This window comes from Castor canadensis, unplaced genomic scaffold (assembly GCF_047511655.1).
Source record: "Castor canadensis unplaced genomic scaffold, mCasCan1.hap1v2 HAP1_SCAFFOLD_88, whole genome shotgun sequence".
NCBI lineage: Eukaryota > Metazoa > Chordata > Mammalia > Rodentia > Castoridae > Castor > Castor canadensis.
Genome location: NW_027395334.1, coordinates 237945 through 253609, shown reverse-complemented (window position 1 = coordinate 253609; position 15665 = coordinate 237945). Strand labels below are relative to the sequence as shown.

Sequence of the window (15665 nt, the reverse complement as noted above, 5' to 3'; positions counted from 1 at the left end):
GTGTGATTACAGCTACGCCTGGCCACTAAGGGCTTTTCTGTTCCAGGCCCCAACCCCAGGTTCTCCATCCCTTCAAAATCAATCATTATCCATGATTTTCATAAATATAGTTGCACAAAAATTCCTAGAGCGCTCGGGAGGTGTCATGGGAAGGTCATTAGTTCAGGCCAGCCCAGGTTGCACAGCCAGACCCTGCCTCAAAAAACAAATGGGGGGAGAGGAGGGAGGGAGGTGGCCCCACCTGCACCTGTCTTCCAGGAGTGGGCCAGCATTGCTTTCCTTCTCAGATGTTTGCGGGTTCAACCCCAGAATCCAGTCAGTTTGGTGACCTTTATGTTATGTTATTTTACCGGAAGCAGGGGAAAGGGCACAGTCGAGCCCTTCCTAGCGCTGAAGGAAAAGTTAAATTACCTGAAATGGGACTTTCCTTTCCCCAGGGACTACAGGTGCGGGCCACCCCACCCGGCCTTTGGTTTCAGGTTTTTGTTTTGTTTTTCTGTTGAGGGGGTTGCGTCCAGAATGTGGCACTTCTAGTCAGGTGCTCTACCGCTTGAGCCACTCCACAGCCCTTTTTGTGATGGGTATTTTCGAGTTAGGGTCTCCAAAACTATTTGCCCAGGCTGGCTTCAAACCCTGATCCTCCTGATCTCTGCCTCCTGAATAGCTAGGATTACAGTCGTGAGCCATTGACGCCCAGCCTTGGCTCTGATTTTGATGGCACTTCCTGAATTTATGCATTTTCTCATTTTTTTCCCATTAGTTTTCTGTAACTTGGATCTGTTAGAAGTCTACCTGGGCGTTTGTGTCACCCTTACAGAGAAGGCCTGCGTCTTCCCTTTGAACCCTCATTGTGAGTCTCTCCTGTCAAGGAAACGTGGTTCCCTAAACAGGATTCCACCCACCCATTTTACAGACAGGATAAGTTGAGGCCGGGGAAGGAAAGTGACCCCTCCACGTCATTCCCGAGCCGGGATGACCACCAGTCCTCTTGTCTGTGGGATGAAGGCCACGCGGGGGTTAGTGGACCCCAAGTCGCAGCTCAGCCTTCTTTCACCGCGGCACCAAGTGGGCCTCAGTTTCCCCATATGCAGAACAAACAGGATGAGGTCGGAGCGAGGGCTGCGGGTTCTTTCTGTGCGCTGTTCCTGGACTCCACCGGGCATCGCATGGCCGCGGTCCTGCAGCCCCAGTGTCCACCAGCCCCCCTACCGCGTGGGGTGCGCTGCGCCCCGTGGCCGCCGGCAGCCCTTGGTGATTCCGGGGCGCGAGTGGGCGCTGGACCGGGACCGGGACCGGGACCCTGGGCGGACTCGGGGTCGCGGCCCTCTACGCGGGGTGCCCAGCTCAGTCTCCAGGGCGAGGCTGCGGGAAGGGGGGGCGCTGTGAGCACCCCTGCTACGGCCACCCCGCTTCCACCCGCCATCGCCCCCGGGGTCCTCGCTCCTCGACCCCGCCGCCCCTGCCCCTCCCTCCGCAGGCCACATGGGCTCCGGGCCCCAGGAACCCTCCCTCCTGGGGACCCTGCCCCACCCGGCTCCCCCGCCGCCCTAGCTTCGCCCCTGGGCTGCCTCTCCGGTCCACGTGGCCACGCCCCCCGCGCTCCCCCTGCAGACAGCCTTTCCCGCTGAAGCACGCTCCAAGTCCTGATTGGCCTATAGAACCACACCTGCATAGCCATTGGCCATCCTCCCCGTCCGTCTGCCTCTCGGGCCCGCCCCTTACTCACACGCGCTCGCGCAGCGCCCCCTCGCGGGCAGCGCAGGCTTCACGCTCGGCTTCGGCTGCGCCCGCGCGGTGCTGAGCTTCGTCCCGCAGCCGCGCAGTCTCCGCGGCCGACGCCTCCCAGCGCGCCAGGGCTTCTGCGGGGCAGGGGCCGCGGTCAGGACGCGGACCCCGAGCCCCCGCGTCTGAGTTTAGGGTTCTCATGCTGCTTGCAGGCTTTGCTTTATTTGAATTAAGTGTGTGCGCCTTTTGCATGCCTTTTCCTAAGTTCTCACTCTTCTGTGAGTGTTTGCGTGTTTTCTTATATTTGCGGTGCTTTATTTTGCTTTGTTGAGACAGGTGCTCGCTGTGTAGCCCAGGCTGGCCTCGAACTCCCGACCCTCCTGCATCAGCTTCCACAGTGCTGGGGTGACAGGCGCTTGGTCACTGCGCCACGCCCTTGTGTTACTTCTGTGACTTTTTTTGGCCTCTGCAGGTTATTTGCTTTCTTTCACAGGTGTTCGCGGTTATTTGCATGCTATTTTCACATCTAGGACCTGTGTGTCCTCCCACCTCTAGCGAGGCCCACCCCCTTGCGCCCCACACACCTGTCAGCTCCCCGTTGGCGACTCCCATCTGGGTCCCCTGTGCTTTTGCCTCGTCCACCTCGACCTTCAGAGTCTTTACCTGCGTGTGAAGCAGGCTCTGCAGAGTGGAGAAAAGGCGATGGAAGGCGGGGACGGAATTGGGCTCGCCCTTTCTGCGGGACAGTGACAGGAGTGTCCACTGAAGCCTGGGCACTGAATGGTGGCAGCTGCCTGTCTGAGGGAGGTCCCCGCCCCGAGGCTCGGTGAGACAAACTCCAGCTCCAGTGTCAGATGGATGGGGACATCCCTGTCTGCGGTTTCAGCCAGCCTGGTGGGTGGCGATGCCTCTTCAAAAGGACCTGGCCTGAGAGCGTTTCCCGCCCCCAGACACTTCTCCTGAGCAACCAGAGGGGACACAGCTCACCCTCCTTTTTTCTTTTTTTAAATACTGGAAGATGAGCCCAGGACCACTGACCTACATCCCCAGGCCCTTTTTCTTTCATTTCATTTTGGGCCACATTATCCCTAAGTCTAGCAGGCTGGCCTCGAACTCGAGACCCTCCTGCCTCAACCTTCCAAGTGCTGGGATTACAGGGGAGCACCACCACATCCAGCTGTTTAGATTTTAAAATTTAGATGCTGTGCCCCTCAGCTGGGAGGGGTACACAGTAGTCACTCAAACCATGCACACGGTGGTTTTGAGGCTGGTTCTTCAGTGAGGCTCGGGCTGGGGAGAGTTAAGAGAGTCTGAGGGGGCAGGAAAAGGAAGGTCCTGGCTGGTACTGACCCCAAGAGGCCAACTTTAGCCTCGTAATTACAGGTGACTTAAGTGTCCCTGTCTCAAAATAGGACTGCTGGGCGGGGAGGAGCCGGCACATGGGGCCTCCCCAGGTGGACTCCAGAGCCTGGGGTTCCCCCAGTCACCGTTTACCGGGGGGACAGCAGAGGAAAGGTGGCCTTTCGGAGCGAACTGGCGTCGTAGGAGCGGGACGCAACTCCAGCGCTGTTCTCACTGCTGCGCATCCGCTGGAGACTGGGGGAAACTGAGGCCCGGTGCTCGCCTCCACCTGCCCTCCTACCTGGCGGCCCTCGCAGGCCCTCAGCGCCTCCTCCAGCTCCCGCCGGCCGCGCTCGGCCCGGTGCAGCTGCCCGGCCACGTCCTCCAGCCGCCGCCGCAGCTCCTCCAGCTCGGGCGCGGGGTCCGCGGGCCGCACCGTGGCGTTGAGCCCCGGCTCGGGGCAGCGCGGACCCCGGGAGGAGGAGGCGGCGGCCAGGTTCCAGGCCACCAGGGCCCCGCCGGCCGCCGCCGCCGCCAGGAACACGGCGGCCCCGCACAGCGCCAGCGCCCGCCACGCGCGCCCAGGCTCCGGCCCCGCCATGCCGCCCCGCAGCTCTGCCAGCGCCCGGCCGGCCGAGTGGCACCGTGGGCGCCGGGGACAGCAGGCCCCGCCCCGCCACCCGGAGGGTGGACCCTGCGGCGCCACCCCAGGCTGCGCAGCCCGCGAGGGACGGACGGACGGACAGACAGGGGTCCTGGGCTCTCTCTGGTCCTGCCCGCGCTGCCTCAGTTTCCCCAACGGTGAAACGCAGTTGGTCCTGGCTCTGTGGGGATCAGAAACCGCACCTGCAAAGGAGGCGATGGGCCAGGCTCTGGGGTGAGGTCTCCACCCTGTGGATGGGGACACCGAGGGTGGAAGAGGAGGGGACACGCAACAGACACTGGAGGGCAGCAGGATGGACACCAGGGCGAGGCTCCAGCTCCCAGCTCTTTTCCTTTCTTCTCTGAACCCTTTCCTTCCTTCTGCACAAGGACCCGAGGTGCATTTCTTTATGACTTTTTTTCTTTTTCTTTTCTTTTTTTTTTTCGGTACTGGGGTTTGAACTTAGAGCCTACATCTTGAGCCACTCCACCAGCCTTTGTTTTTTGTGATGCGTTTTTTTCAAGATTGGATCTCAGGAACTATTTGCCTGGGCTGGCCTGGAATCACAATCCTCCTGATCTCTCCCTCCTGAGTAGCTGGGATTACAGGCGTGAGCCACCAGGTCAGCTCCTCTTCGATGCCCTCACCATCCCCACCCCCACCGCCCCCACACAACCCCCCATCTCCTCGCTCGTCTGTCGATTGCATTGTCACCCCAGGGCCTTTGCATGGACGGGTTAGGGTTAGGGTTCCTCCTCCTGCCACCCTCAGCAGCTTAGGCTCCAGGGCCCTGCTGTAATTTCACCTGATTCCCCAATTCTGTCCTCAGACTGGGCGAGTGCCTAAAACTACAGCCTGTGTTTGTCTTGTTGTCGCCCCTTCCGCCCCCGTCCACACACGCCTGGTGTGTAGCAGGTGAGAAATAAATATGAGCTGGCTGTGACCGACTGTGCGTCCCTCATTTCAGATGAAGAAACCAGAGCCCAGAGAGGCAGAGCCACATGCCAGGGACACACAGCAGCTGAGGGCATGGCCAGATTCCCTCTGGGCTGCAACCCCAGCTGTCACACACTTCTCCACCACTGGGGGACACAATGGGCCGTCACTAGCAGTGCAGGAAGAGGAGGAAGAGGACCAAGGACACGTGGGAAGATGTCCACGGGCCAACCAGCTTGGAAACCCCACAGCTGACATCCAGCAACTTCCGGACCAGTTTCCCGACCTAGAAGGGGATGTTAGTGAGGACGCTTTCCCAGTTCATGCTTAGTCCCCAATGAGATGGCAGAGGAAACTGGTCTGTCAGAAGCTCCCACCCTGGAAAATGTCTGAAGCCATGTTTTCTTGTCACAACCTGGGGAGGGTGTGTGTATGTTCCTGACATCTGTGGGGCAGAGGTGACGGACACCCGACTCCAATGCAGTAGCTCACGCCTGTAATCCCAGCTACTTGTGAGGCTGAGATCAGGAGGATTGAGGCTCGAGGCCAGCCTGGGGAAGTAATTCTCAAAACCCCATGTCCAAAATAACCAGAGGAAAATGGACTGGAGTTGTGGCTGAAGTGGTAGAGCACCTGTTTTGCAATCATGAAGCCCTGAGTTCAAACCCCACCAAAACCAACAACAACAAACAAACAAAAAAAAACTCTAGGGGTAGGGTTCAGTGGTACAGTGCTGGCCAAGCTCGTCCACGTCTTGTGTCCCAGGAAGAAAAAAGAAAGGAAAGTTAACAGGGCTGAGGCAGAGACCCCAACCTAGACCTTGGGAGTGAGGCGGGGGCGCTTCGGGCAGCAGGGGCAAAGGTCCTGTGGCAGGAAGAGCATGGCAGTTCCATCCATGGAGACAAGGTCAGGGAGAGCAGAGGTGTAGTGGACACAAAGTAGGGTGGCAAGAGCGCAGGCAGGGCAGTTTGGGGTCCCCAGAGAAACAGTGGTAGGGGTCTTTTTCACCCACTAACCCTCTGAGCTGGCATCCATGGGAACCCCAGGGCAGGGCAGAAATCTGTGACATGGGCCTCTTGTCCCCAGTGCCTCAGCAGGAAGCCACACGGACAATAGCTGGGATTCCAGGAGGACTTGGAGGAAGGAAGAGGAGGGGACAGGGCTGGAGGAACCGAGGGTGGGTGAAGGGTGCTGTGATTCTGGAGAGGGTGTTGGAGGGCTGGGAACTGCAGGATAAGTAAGTTCGAGGGAGGCCAGGCCAGCAGCGCTTCCTGTGGGGAGATGACAACCTCCGGTCTGGTGAGGAGGGACCCTGAGTGACCCCAGGGATATGGGCCCTGAACCAGGGTGCAGAGAGCAGGACCGCAGCCGAGAAGTGGGCTGGGGAAGCCTCAGCTGCACCTAGTGTCCCTCAGGAGATGGGCCAGGGGTGGACATCAGCCAGGTGACCACCTCACCTGCAGGGCCAGCTCTGAGGGGTGAGTTACATATGACGCTCCAGAAACTTGAGGGTGTTTATTTTTTGGCACTCAAAGACCCCAGAACAAAGTGACAACCCCAAACCGTGACAGCAAAAAGTGCGTGACCCCTCCCCCATCCCCCACCCATGACCAAGTAGGAACCCTGGAAGCCTAAAGCAGGTGGACCCGGTCAATGCAGGTTGTGACCTAAAGAGACAAGGTAAGAAAGGCTTAGGCCCCGCCCTCCGCAAACCCCACCCTCCGTGCTCCCCATCTTCTCCCAGGGCGCCTCCTCCTCACCTGTCGCCCAGAGGCCCAGAAACACCAGTGCCCAAGTCACCAGCAGGGTGGAGGGGGCCAGGGAGCCACCATTGGTCTGGGTCGTCACCTGGCTCAAGAACCTGTTCTGTTTCCTGAGGGCACAGGGGCGACCCAGTCACCCCAAAAATCGACCCCCTGACCATCTGAGTCCTGGGAGGGCCATGGGACCCATGTGCAAGCCTGTCCATCTGGGACTTGGGCGGTGTCAGCTCTCCCGGCCAGGGGTCCTGCCTTGGGGAGGGAGGGAGGGAGGTGTGGGGGTTCTGACCTTAGTTGGTCCAATTCTGCCGAACTGTCCTGCAGCTTCTGTCTCAATTCCATCGTCTGTTCTGGGGTGGCACAGAATGGGGAGTGATCCTCACCTGGCCCCTCCTGGGGACTCCGCCCCACCAAGCCCTCCCTGGACTCTCCCCCTCACCTTGGAGCTCCTGTATGTGCAGCTGGTACTCCTGGATCTCGGACTTCTTCTTCTCCAAGTCAGCCATCAGGGCCACCTGGGACAGGGAAAGGGTCAGAAGCTGGGTACTGCTGTCCTGGACTGAGGCCTGTGAGAGGTCAGAGGAGCTTAGCTCCAAACCTCTCTTAGGTTCTGCTCCAGCCCTGTTGCACCTGAGTCCCCAGGGCTGCCACTAACCGTGTGGTCACAGACATGGCAGTTTTGAGGCCCCCCCCCATGGTAATTTGGAAACTCTCTATACCCAAACCCTAGTGGGTAGCTCCACATCCTTTGTGCTAGGACCCGGGAAGATTTAGGAGGCACCCAAACCCCGATCACAGAGGGACTTCCGGGCCCTAGTAAGATGGCCAGTGACAGTTTCAAGACACGCCCCCACCTCCCCACCATATCAGGAATCTTTTGAAAATGTCAGTGTCTCAGGAATGCAGTAGAAATTTCGAGAGCCCCTTCTTCACCTTATCGAGGATTTCTGTCCCCCAAAGACTGGGATGCAAAAGGAGTTTCAAGCCCCCCCCCACACACACACCTAGGAAGTTTGGAGACTCCTCCTCATCCTAGTGGGGACACTGAAGCCCCTGATTTGACCCAGGCCAGTGCCCTGAAAGCACTTACAGGTCCCCAAACCTGCAGGGAGATCCAGGTCCTCCTATGGGCTGCCCCCACCCCCGGCAGTTTCAAGGCCCCCCCTCCAGCTCCGTGGGGTTCTGGGGAGGGTTTCTAGGCCCCCCAGGCTCTCTGGCTCACCAGACTCCTGTTGCAGGAGACGGTTTGGTTCTTCACCCGCAGCAAGACGTCCTGGGTGCGGGTCAGCTGGTCCTCCAGAAGGTGGGTGGCATTTCGGCACCTCCTCTCTGCCTGGAGTCCGTTTTGGCAGGCCTCGCTGTTGAACTTCACAGCTAGGATGAGCAGGGACAACCCCAGAGCCACCGCCACGAGCAGCAGCCCCACGAGGCACGCCCGCGTTGCCCACCTGCAAGCCGGGGGCCCCTCTCCTTTCCAGTCGTCTGCCATGGACACCTGCGAGTAGTGGTAAAAGGCGGGCGCCATAGGACGGGTCAGGGGGACAGCCCGGAAAGGGCCGAGGAGCTCCGCAGGCCACGCCCCTCATTAGCATAGCGCTTTCCCGCCAATGGCCTCGCGCAGGGGGGCGGGGCCTTCGGTTTCGGTTTCCTGGGTTTCCTGGCCGCGGTCCTCTCCCGCACGGGGCCTCCCCCGCTGCATGCTGGCCTCGAGCCCCCCTCCCGTCCCTGTCCCTGTCCCTGTCCGCGTCCCTCTCCTGCGGTCACTGAGGCGGGGGTGGGCAGAGGCCGTCCGTCTGTCATGCCCCTCGGCCGCCTGTCTGACCCACAAGGCCAAGCTTGGGTCAGGTGTCTCCTCGGTGGCCTCGAGCCCCTCCCTCCACAAAGGGACCCCGGGAGCCAGGCAGGGCGCGTGGGCAGCGCTGGACTGCAGCCCCCTCCCTCGAAAGCCAGGCGAACCTGCCGGCCACTTCCTCGTCTGGAAAGTGGGCAGAGGCAGAAACTGCTGTCCTCGCGGCTGCGGGTGCGCATTCAGGAGGCGCTCAATAGATGTGCACGGCTAGGCCAGGCAGACACTGCTGAACGGGGCAGGGATTTCTAAGAAAAGAGCGTGTGACTGGCGCACAAAGGGCAGAGGGACTTGGGGGGAGACGGCCAGGACGGCCATCTGTGCGACCAAGGGAGCCTGGCAGCGGCTGGTCGAGTTGGGTCTGGACACCTAAGGCAGACGGGTGAGTAAGCACCCATCCCTCCGGACATTGCTAGCATTGCTGCATCCTGAAGAGCAGACACCGGCTCTGCCACGGGGCTGCTGACCACGATGCTCATCGAGACGGTGTCCCTCCCCCAAGAAGGGGCGAACCCTCGAACCCAGGGCCAATGAAGAAAACCCACCCAACCCAGAGCGAAAACGACCCTGAAAGCCCCAGCCTTCACCTGCGCAGCTCCCGGTTTCCCTTCTCTCCTTTCTCTCCAATAAATCCCAAGTCGCTCAGCTGCGTCCCCAGCCGGTTTCCCGCCCCAGCACGTGACAGTCGGCCAGGCAGAAGGTCAGTGGGCGGAACAGGCCCCCAGGCTTCGGTCACACACCCCTCTGGAAGCCCCGTTAAAGTCACTCAGCAGCCAAGAAACAAGGGGCTGGATACCGCCCAAAACGCCCAGGGTCCTTTGGTCCCAAGAGGAGGGTCTGGCACCCTGCTGGGACCCCAGGACCAGAGCAGAACCCTGGCAGAGCCAGCACTGGAGCCGCCCCTCATGTGGGTCACCTCAGAGGTCACAAGTGCAGGCCAAGTGTGATGGTGTTCGGTCCTGGCCTGCAGCTCCTACAATCCTTGCATGCTTCTGAAAGATAGGTGACCCCGATGCTGACGAGCTGGGGTCCCTATGCTAATTAGATGACAACGATGCTAATGAGCTAACTGTGGCCACAGCCCTGGTGGCTTCAGCAGGGGTGGTCACCTGAAAGCATGGGGCATGTGTAGGAGTTGGGGCTTTCGGCCCCGTCCCCACTTCCAGGGATGGCAGTGATTTGGGTTTGCAGAACACTCAAGAGCCCAGGACAAACTCTATGTGGCGTGAAGAATGACAGTGGTTTTTAAGTGGGGAAGACTGTGCTGCAGGACAGACTGTCCAGGCCTGTGGACAGACTATGCCTTTCTGCCTGTGACAAGAGCTGAGTTATTGGGAACTCCGGGGTCATTTCATTTTGGAGTTGGGGTCTCACTTTTTGCCCAGACTGGCCTGGACTGAGATCCTCCTATTGTACACATCCTCTGTGGGACAGCCACCATGCCAGCCATTGGTTGAGATGGGCTCGACGGGCTCTCACTATTTCACCAGGCTGGCTTCGAGCTGCGATCCTCCTGATCTCTGCCTCCTGAGTGGCTGGGATTACAGATGTGAGCCACCGAGCCCAGCCAGAAGCCCTCTTCCAATTTGACAACAGCCTTGCAAAGTTCCAGTGTCCCTGGCAGAGAGGGTGAAGCCGAGAGCCCTGGGCCGGTGCAGAGGAGGCAGCCATACCCCTGAGGAGCCCAGGCAGCAGTGGCCTCCCCTTTCTCTGGTGAATGGTCACAGGTCAGTGTCCAGTCACTGAGTGACTGTGTGTGGTGCTGGCAATCTCTTCCCCTGAGGACTCTGGCTAGGAAATGCTTCTGTATCTGTGAAATTCAGCATTCCCCCCTAAAAGTATATCACAGTCAAACCCTTGCAGCAAATGAATAACTCCTTAGGAGAGAAACCAGAGGCCCAGCTCTGGGGTGGGGTGTGGCTTAATCACGTGCATGGGCCCCACGCCATCCTCAGCACCCCAAAACGACACAGCCAGCGTTGCTCTCGGCTCCGTCTGACCTGTCCCTTTCTGGCTGCCAGGTGACCCTCCCAGCAGGTAGCTACAGTTGGGGAGCTGTTCACAGTGTGACAACAGCTGACCTCTGCCCTTGTCCCCAAGAGTGGGAAAAAGGTGCCCCACTCAGCACATGGGCAGAGCGTTCCCGCCGAGCCCCGAGTGTCACCAAGCCAGCGTCCCACTCGTGACAGCCGTTGCAGAGGCATTACAGCTTCCTGTTTCTCAGAAGAGGTTTTCAGGGTCCAGAATAGATCATTGCAACTTCCTTGAACGCAGGGCTGTTACCTAATGGCGACCTGTAATGGAGTCCCAGAAAGACTGGAGTAGTGGTGAAGGGCCACTACTGACATGGCGGGAGGAGGGACGTCCTCGGGGACTTTAGGGCTGGAGGAAGTGTGAGGGAAGCCTTGTTCACCAGCCCCACCATGACCTGGATCTGGGCTTCACAAGGACAGAGATGTCTCCGGAGCCCAGGTGGACACGGCAGGTGAGATGCAGAGGACAAGGGAAGAGGCAGAAAGCGGAGAGGAAGGGACGGGCGCGTGCGGCCACGGGGATATGGGTCAGGACGGACAGCCACGCGCCAGTGTGTACTGAATGACAAGAAGTCACAAGCTACGACAACTTGGTTGGCATTAGTTTGCCAAGTACTACTGATGTCACTTGATGACCTAGGCAGGGCAACAAGGTTCTTTTATTACAAATTCTTGTTGTTGGCAGGACTGGGGTTTGAACTCAGGGCTTTGCACTTGCAAAGCAGCTGCTCCACCACTTGAACCACACCTCCAGTCCATTTGGCTCTGGTTATTTTGGAGATGGGGGTCTCCTGAAGCATTTGCCTCAGCTGGCCTCAAACCTCGATCCTCCTGATCTCAGCCTCCCAAGTGGCTGGGATTACAGGTGTGAGCTACCATGCCCGGCTTTTTATTCCAGTCGTAATCACTAACCCTAGCTGTGCGATCACACGTAATGATATCTAGGCAATGCCGTGACAGGGTTACAGGGCGGCAGGGTTCATGGAAGCTGCTGTTCCGTAGGGCACGGGGTAACAGGAGCAGGCCCAGCCTGTTCTGTTCACGAACCACACTTACCAACACTTGCTGTATCGTGAACACGTCATCAAGTTATACCCAAGGTTTCATGGCTCGTGATGACCCATTTTTATTCACTATTTAAATTAATAGTCACAGCCGGGCGTGGTGGGTAACGCCTGTAATCCCAGCTGTGCGAGGCACAGGCAGTAGGATTATGGTCCAGGTGCCTAACCTGAGGCTAGCAAGCGCGAGGCCCTGAGTTCAAACCCCAGCACCGCCAAAAAAATTAATAGCCACAGTGGTGTCCTTCGGCATAAGTCCCAGAACTAGAATTGAGAGGTTTTGCATTTCTGCTCCAATTTTCCGGGAAAATGCAGGTCCTCTCAAGAAAAGCCTGGCGCCGCAAGGAATCTTGGGAAATGTAGTCCTGGTTAGCGGAGATCGAGTTTCTTAGCGCTGGGCTGTGATTTCCTGGCGGAAGTTGCTGAGCGCAAAAATAGTTCCAGATCTTTTTCCGCAGACGTCGTTCGTCAGCTTATCTGGGAGACACGTGGGGGTGTGGCGCCGTAGTTTTGCGCGATTGGGCAGCAGAGTTAAGCGCATGCGCACAAGGCGCTCATCGCTCGCCTTCGCAGGGCCTCCTGGGAGTTGTAGTCAGCCTCCTGCCGAATTGGGCCGTCGGAGGCTGTTGGGAAGATCCGAGACGTCCCTGCCTTCCGCGCTCGGTTCCCAGGATGGATCCCGGGTCAGGGCCTGAATCGGCGCCTCTCACCGGCTTGGCTTGGTCTTCGGCCTCGGCTCTTCCGCCGAGGGGATTCAGCGCGGTGAGGAACGGCGGGGCGGGCGGGTCGTAGAGGGCAGCGACAGCAGCCTGGGCTGACCGGGTCCTCCCCGCAGATCTCCTGCACCGTGGAGGGCGCGCCCGCCAGCTTTGGCAAGAGCTTCGCACAGAAATCCGGCTACTTCCTGTGCCTGAGCCAGCTGGGCAGCCTGGAGGTGAGCGGCACCCCCCACTGCCCCCCGCCCTGTCCACTCGCGAGGCCACGCCCCCGCTCACGAAGCCACGCCCATCCCCTACCGGTCCGCCCGCGAGGTCACGCCCCCACGGCTGATTCCCCACCCAGTCCGCCCTCGAGGCCCCACCCCTCCCGCCTGGCCGGCTCACGAGGCCACGCCCCTCCGAGCCCGCTTGTGAAGCCACGCCCCCTCCCTGGTCCGCTCGCGAGGCCCCGCCCCCAGGCTGATCCCCGCCCCTCAGAACCCGCAGGAGAACGTGGTGGTGGACGTCCAGGTCGTGCTGGACAAGAGCGCTCTCCCGTCCGGCTTCGTCCCGGTCTGCGACCCCCTGGACTCCAGTAAGACCCGCGAGGTGGGGGGAGACATGGGTCTCCAGTCCTCCCTCCCTCCAGGCTTGCCTTCCCATGCCCCCTCCTCTAGGGCCCGCAGCCCGGTGGCTTCAGCCACCCAAGCCACCCCTTTTCCTTTGTGCAATTGGCAGCTTTTATGTACAGGTCACTCACAGACCAGCATATGACGTTTGTGGTCTCTAAAAATGTACAAGCCCTTCTGGCTTCAGAGGGCTGGATTTGGCTAAGGAACAGGACTTTGCTAACCCCAAAGGAGACGACCAAGGGGCCTTGAGATTTGGAGGACCAGGATGGACGCTCCATGGGTGCTCCTTCCTGTCTCCAAAGATCAGCCTGCTCCAGTGGCTCTAATGGCTTTGTGCAGTCCCCTCCTGTGACTATACTACTTGTGATGTAGGCACCCCCAACACTGCCCAGATGGCTGCTTAAACAGCGCCCAGAGGAGCACCCTCCTAGATCCACCTTTGGGTATCCCACCCTTACCCGCTTCCCCCTCTCACCCCCCTGTCCCCAACTTCCAGAGGCCTCTGTGTCCAAGAAGAAACGCATGTGCATCAAGCTGATGCCCCTGGGGGCCGCGGACACGGCAGTGTTTGATGTCCGGCTGAGTGGCAAGACCAAGACTGTGCCTGGATACCTGCGAGTGGGGTAGGGCTGCCCAGCCTCCCACCCCCTTTCCTGCCCTTCCACCCTCAGGCCCTCCTTGCAGCCCTCCCGTCCCCCCGCCACTTCTCTGTGCTGGAATGGGCACCGCTGTAGCACCCTGTGGGGAGGTGGGTGTCTGAGCAGGTGGCTGTGGCTTAGGTTGGGGGTGAGATGATGCAAACAGAGGTCACTCATGGAGCAGCCACCGTTCCTTCTCTTCCATCCAGGGACATGGGTGGCTTTTCCATTTGGTGCAAGAAGGCCAAGACCCCGAAGCCAGTGCCCAAGCCCCGAACTCTCAGCCAGGACATGCGGGGCCTCTCGCTGGACCCTCCCAGCCAGCCCAGGTGAGCCCTTGGGGACCGGGGTGGAGGGTCAGGAGGGGGGCTAGGTCTGACCAGGGTCACTGTCTCCCATCCACCAGCAAAAGCAGCTTGCCCGAGCGGACACTGTCCAGGCTGGGCTCGCGGGCGTCCACTCTGCGGAGGAGTGACTCCGTCTATGAGGCGTCCAGTCTCTATGGCATCTCAGGTGAGCGGGGTGTAAACTGAGGCACAGAGGTAGGGCATGCCTAGTCCAAGGCCTGTGCTGGAAGGGTTGGATCCAGGCCTGAACCCACCCCTGGCACTTCGGGTTTTGTTTCTTGATTGTTTGGGTTTTTTTGGTTTTGTTTTTTTTTTTTTTTGATCCTGGAGTGGAACCCAGGGCCTCAAGCACACCTGTAGGCACTCACCACTGAGGGGTGCTCAGCTCTGTACCCCAGCTCTGGATGTTGTAGAGACTGGGGGGCCTTGGGTGGGGTAGGCAATGGGTAGCTGTCCAGCCCTTGCCCGCAGCCCTTTCTTGATGTGATTCTTCCAGCCATGGATGGGGTTCCCTTCACACTGCACCCCCGATTTGAAGGCAAGAGCTGTGGTCCCCTGGTGAGTTGGGGCTTCAGAGAACCTGGGTCCCCTTGTCTGGTCACCTTGTCTGTTCAGCCATCTGGCCAGCAGGCCCTGCATCCTGGGCTGGGGGAAGGGTAGAGGCCAAGGGAGGCAGTCCTAGGGGAGGTAGGGGGACCACTGACACCAGTAGCTAGAGGCCAGGTGGGAAGTGGGGAGTGTCTGTCCAGGCAAAGATGCCAGTGGGGTTCCTCAAAGATGGGGAAGTGGGAGCCAGACTCAGGAGGCAAGCAGGAGCATGGTGAGCTCCAGGCCCACTGGGGCTACACAGTAAGACCCTGTCTCAAAAGGGAAAAAGCAAAGGGAACAGGGGTCCCCAGTGGGATCCAGGTGCAGACTAACCTAGTCCTGCCTGCCAGGCCTTCTCTGCGTTCGGGGACCTGACCATCAAGTCGCTGGCGGACATTGAGGAGGAGGTGGGTGTCGGGGTACAGCATGGTTGGTGAAGGTGCTGGGAACACCCCCCTCTCAGGAACCCCAAGCTCCCCTGTCCTCCAGGCACACCCAGCTCTCTAAGGCTGGGGACAACTTTTCCCTAAACGCCCGGCCATGTCCCCATGGGCCTCCCTACGCAGCCCTCCCTCACTGGCTCTCTGCCCCCCCAGTATAACTACGGCTTTGTGGTGGAGAAGACGGCGGCTGCCCGGCTGCCCCCCAGTGTCTCCTAGCGCCCTGTGCCAGATACCACGGCCCGAGGCCACCCCGCCTCGGTCACCTGCCTCGCCCATCCCGGAAACTCCAAGGCACAGGACGGCCATCAGGACCCCAGCCACGCAGACAGAGGAGCCAGGAGAGAAGAGGGGCACCAAGGCCTCGTGGGATGGGGTCTCTCACCTGGGTGCTGCCTGAGAACAGGGGTGGGGCTGGACCGGAACCGGGGTCTTCAAGTGACAACTGTCAAAACTGCTGCCTGCCCAGAGGCGCCGCAGGCAGCTCTGGTAATAAACACTACCTGTCCTGCTGCCTGGAGTCCTGGCCCTGCCCTGGTTCCCACGTACATAAAATCATGGCGGGGAGGCCCCGGGGACACCCAGTCAGCCCTGGGTGGTGGACATAACAGTATGTAACATCAGGAGCTACTGCTTCTGTCACGGTGACCACATCCCCAGCAAGAGTCCAGCGGGAATTCCAGGCTTTTATATTTTTACTGATGGGGAAACTGAGGGAGGGGATGCTGAGGTCACAGCTGGGGTTTGAACCCAGAGTCGTGTGTGTCTCTTCTCTGCAGTGACGTCCTATGAGGTAACCATGGACATCACTGGGGTCTGGGGGTACAGGGTTAGGGTTAGGCCCCTGTGGCCTCTGTCGCCAAGGTGCCTGCTGCGTAAAGCCCTCTTAGTAAGTGGGGTGACCTCCAGCTGCGGAGGTCCAGGCTGCATATGGACACTGGGCAGCGTCTCAGCGCTGGGCGTTGTCCTCAACGGTG

At 59.7% G+C, this 15665-nt stretch overlaps 3 protein-coding genes across 6 annotated transcripts; 1 reads left to right on the top strand and 2 right to left on the bottom strand.

The window, feature by feature from the left end:
• Positions 1–1205: 1205 nt before the first annotated feature.
• Positions 1206–3667, bottom strand: LOC141420290 (coiled-coil domain-containing protein 194-like). Its single transcript, XM_074064569.1, has 4 exons — positions 3368–3667; positions 2310–2406; positions 1727–1859; positions 1206–1362 (listed from the first exon to the last, which is right to left on the bottom strand). Exons 1-4 carry the CDS (start codon positions 3665–3667, stop codon positions 1206–1208), a joined length of 687 nt encoding a protein of 228 aa, XP_073920670.1.
• Positions 3668–6145: 2478 nt separating this feature from the next.
• On the bottom strand, positions 6146–8956 carry LOC141410391 (bone marrow stromal antigen 2-like). Of its 4 annotated transcripts, none has more exons than XM_074064506.1 (7): positions 8839–8886; positions 8362–8480; positions 7628–7900; positions 6845–6920; positions 6695–6755; positions 6406–6518; positions 6146–6312 (listed from the first exon to the last, which is right to left on the bottom strand). In XM_074064506.1, exons 2-7 carry the CDS (start codon positions 8431–8433, stop codon positions 6296–6298), a joined length of 612 nt encoding a protein of 203 aa, XP_073920607.1. In that variant the 5' UTR covers positions 8434–8480; positions 8839–8886; the 3' UTR covers positions 6146–6295. The 4 variants fall into 4 exon arrangements, with proteins under 4 accessions (XP_073920607.1, XP_073920608.1, XP_073920610.1 ...); XM_074064507.1 differs by having other exon boundaries at positions 8362–8477; positions 8839–8877; XM_074064509.1 differs by lacking the exon at positions 8362–8480 and having other exon boundaries at positions 8839–8956.
• Positions 8957–11918: 2962 nt separating this feature from the next.
• On the top strand, positions 11919–15201 carry LOC141420275 (multivesicular body subunit 12A). The gene is made up of 9 exons (XM_074064505.1): positions 11919–12107; positions 12181–12279; positions 12542–12638; positions 13172–13298; positions 13523–13642; positions 13720–13826; positions 14157–14218; positions 14599–14655; positions 14845–15201. Exons 1-9 carry the CDS (start codon positions 12018–12020, stop codon positions 14905–14907), a joined length of 822 nt encoding a protein of 273 aa, XP_073920606.1. The 5' UTR covers positions 11919–12017; the 3' UTR covers positions 14908–15201.
• The last annotated feature ends 464 nt before the right edge of the window (positions 15202–15665 follow it).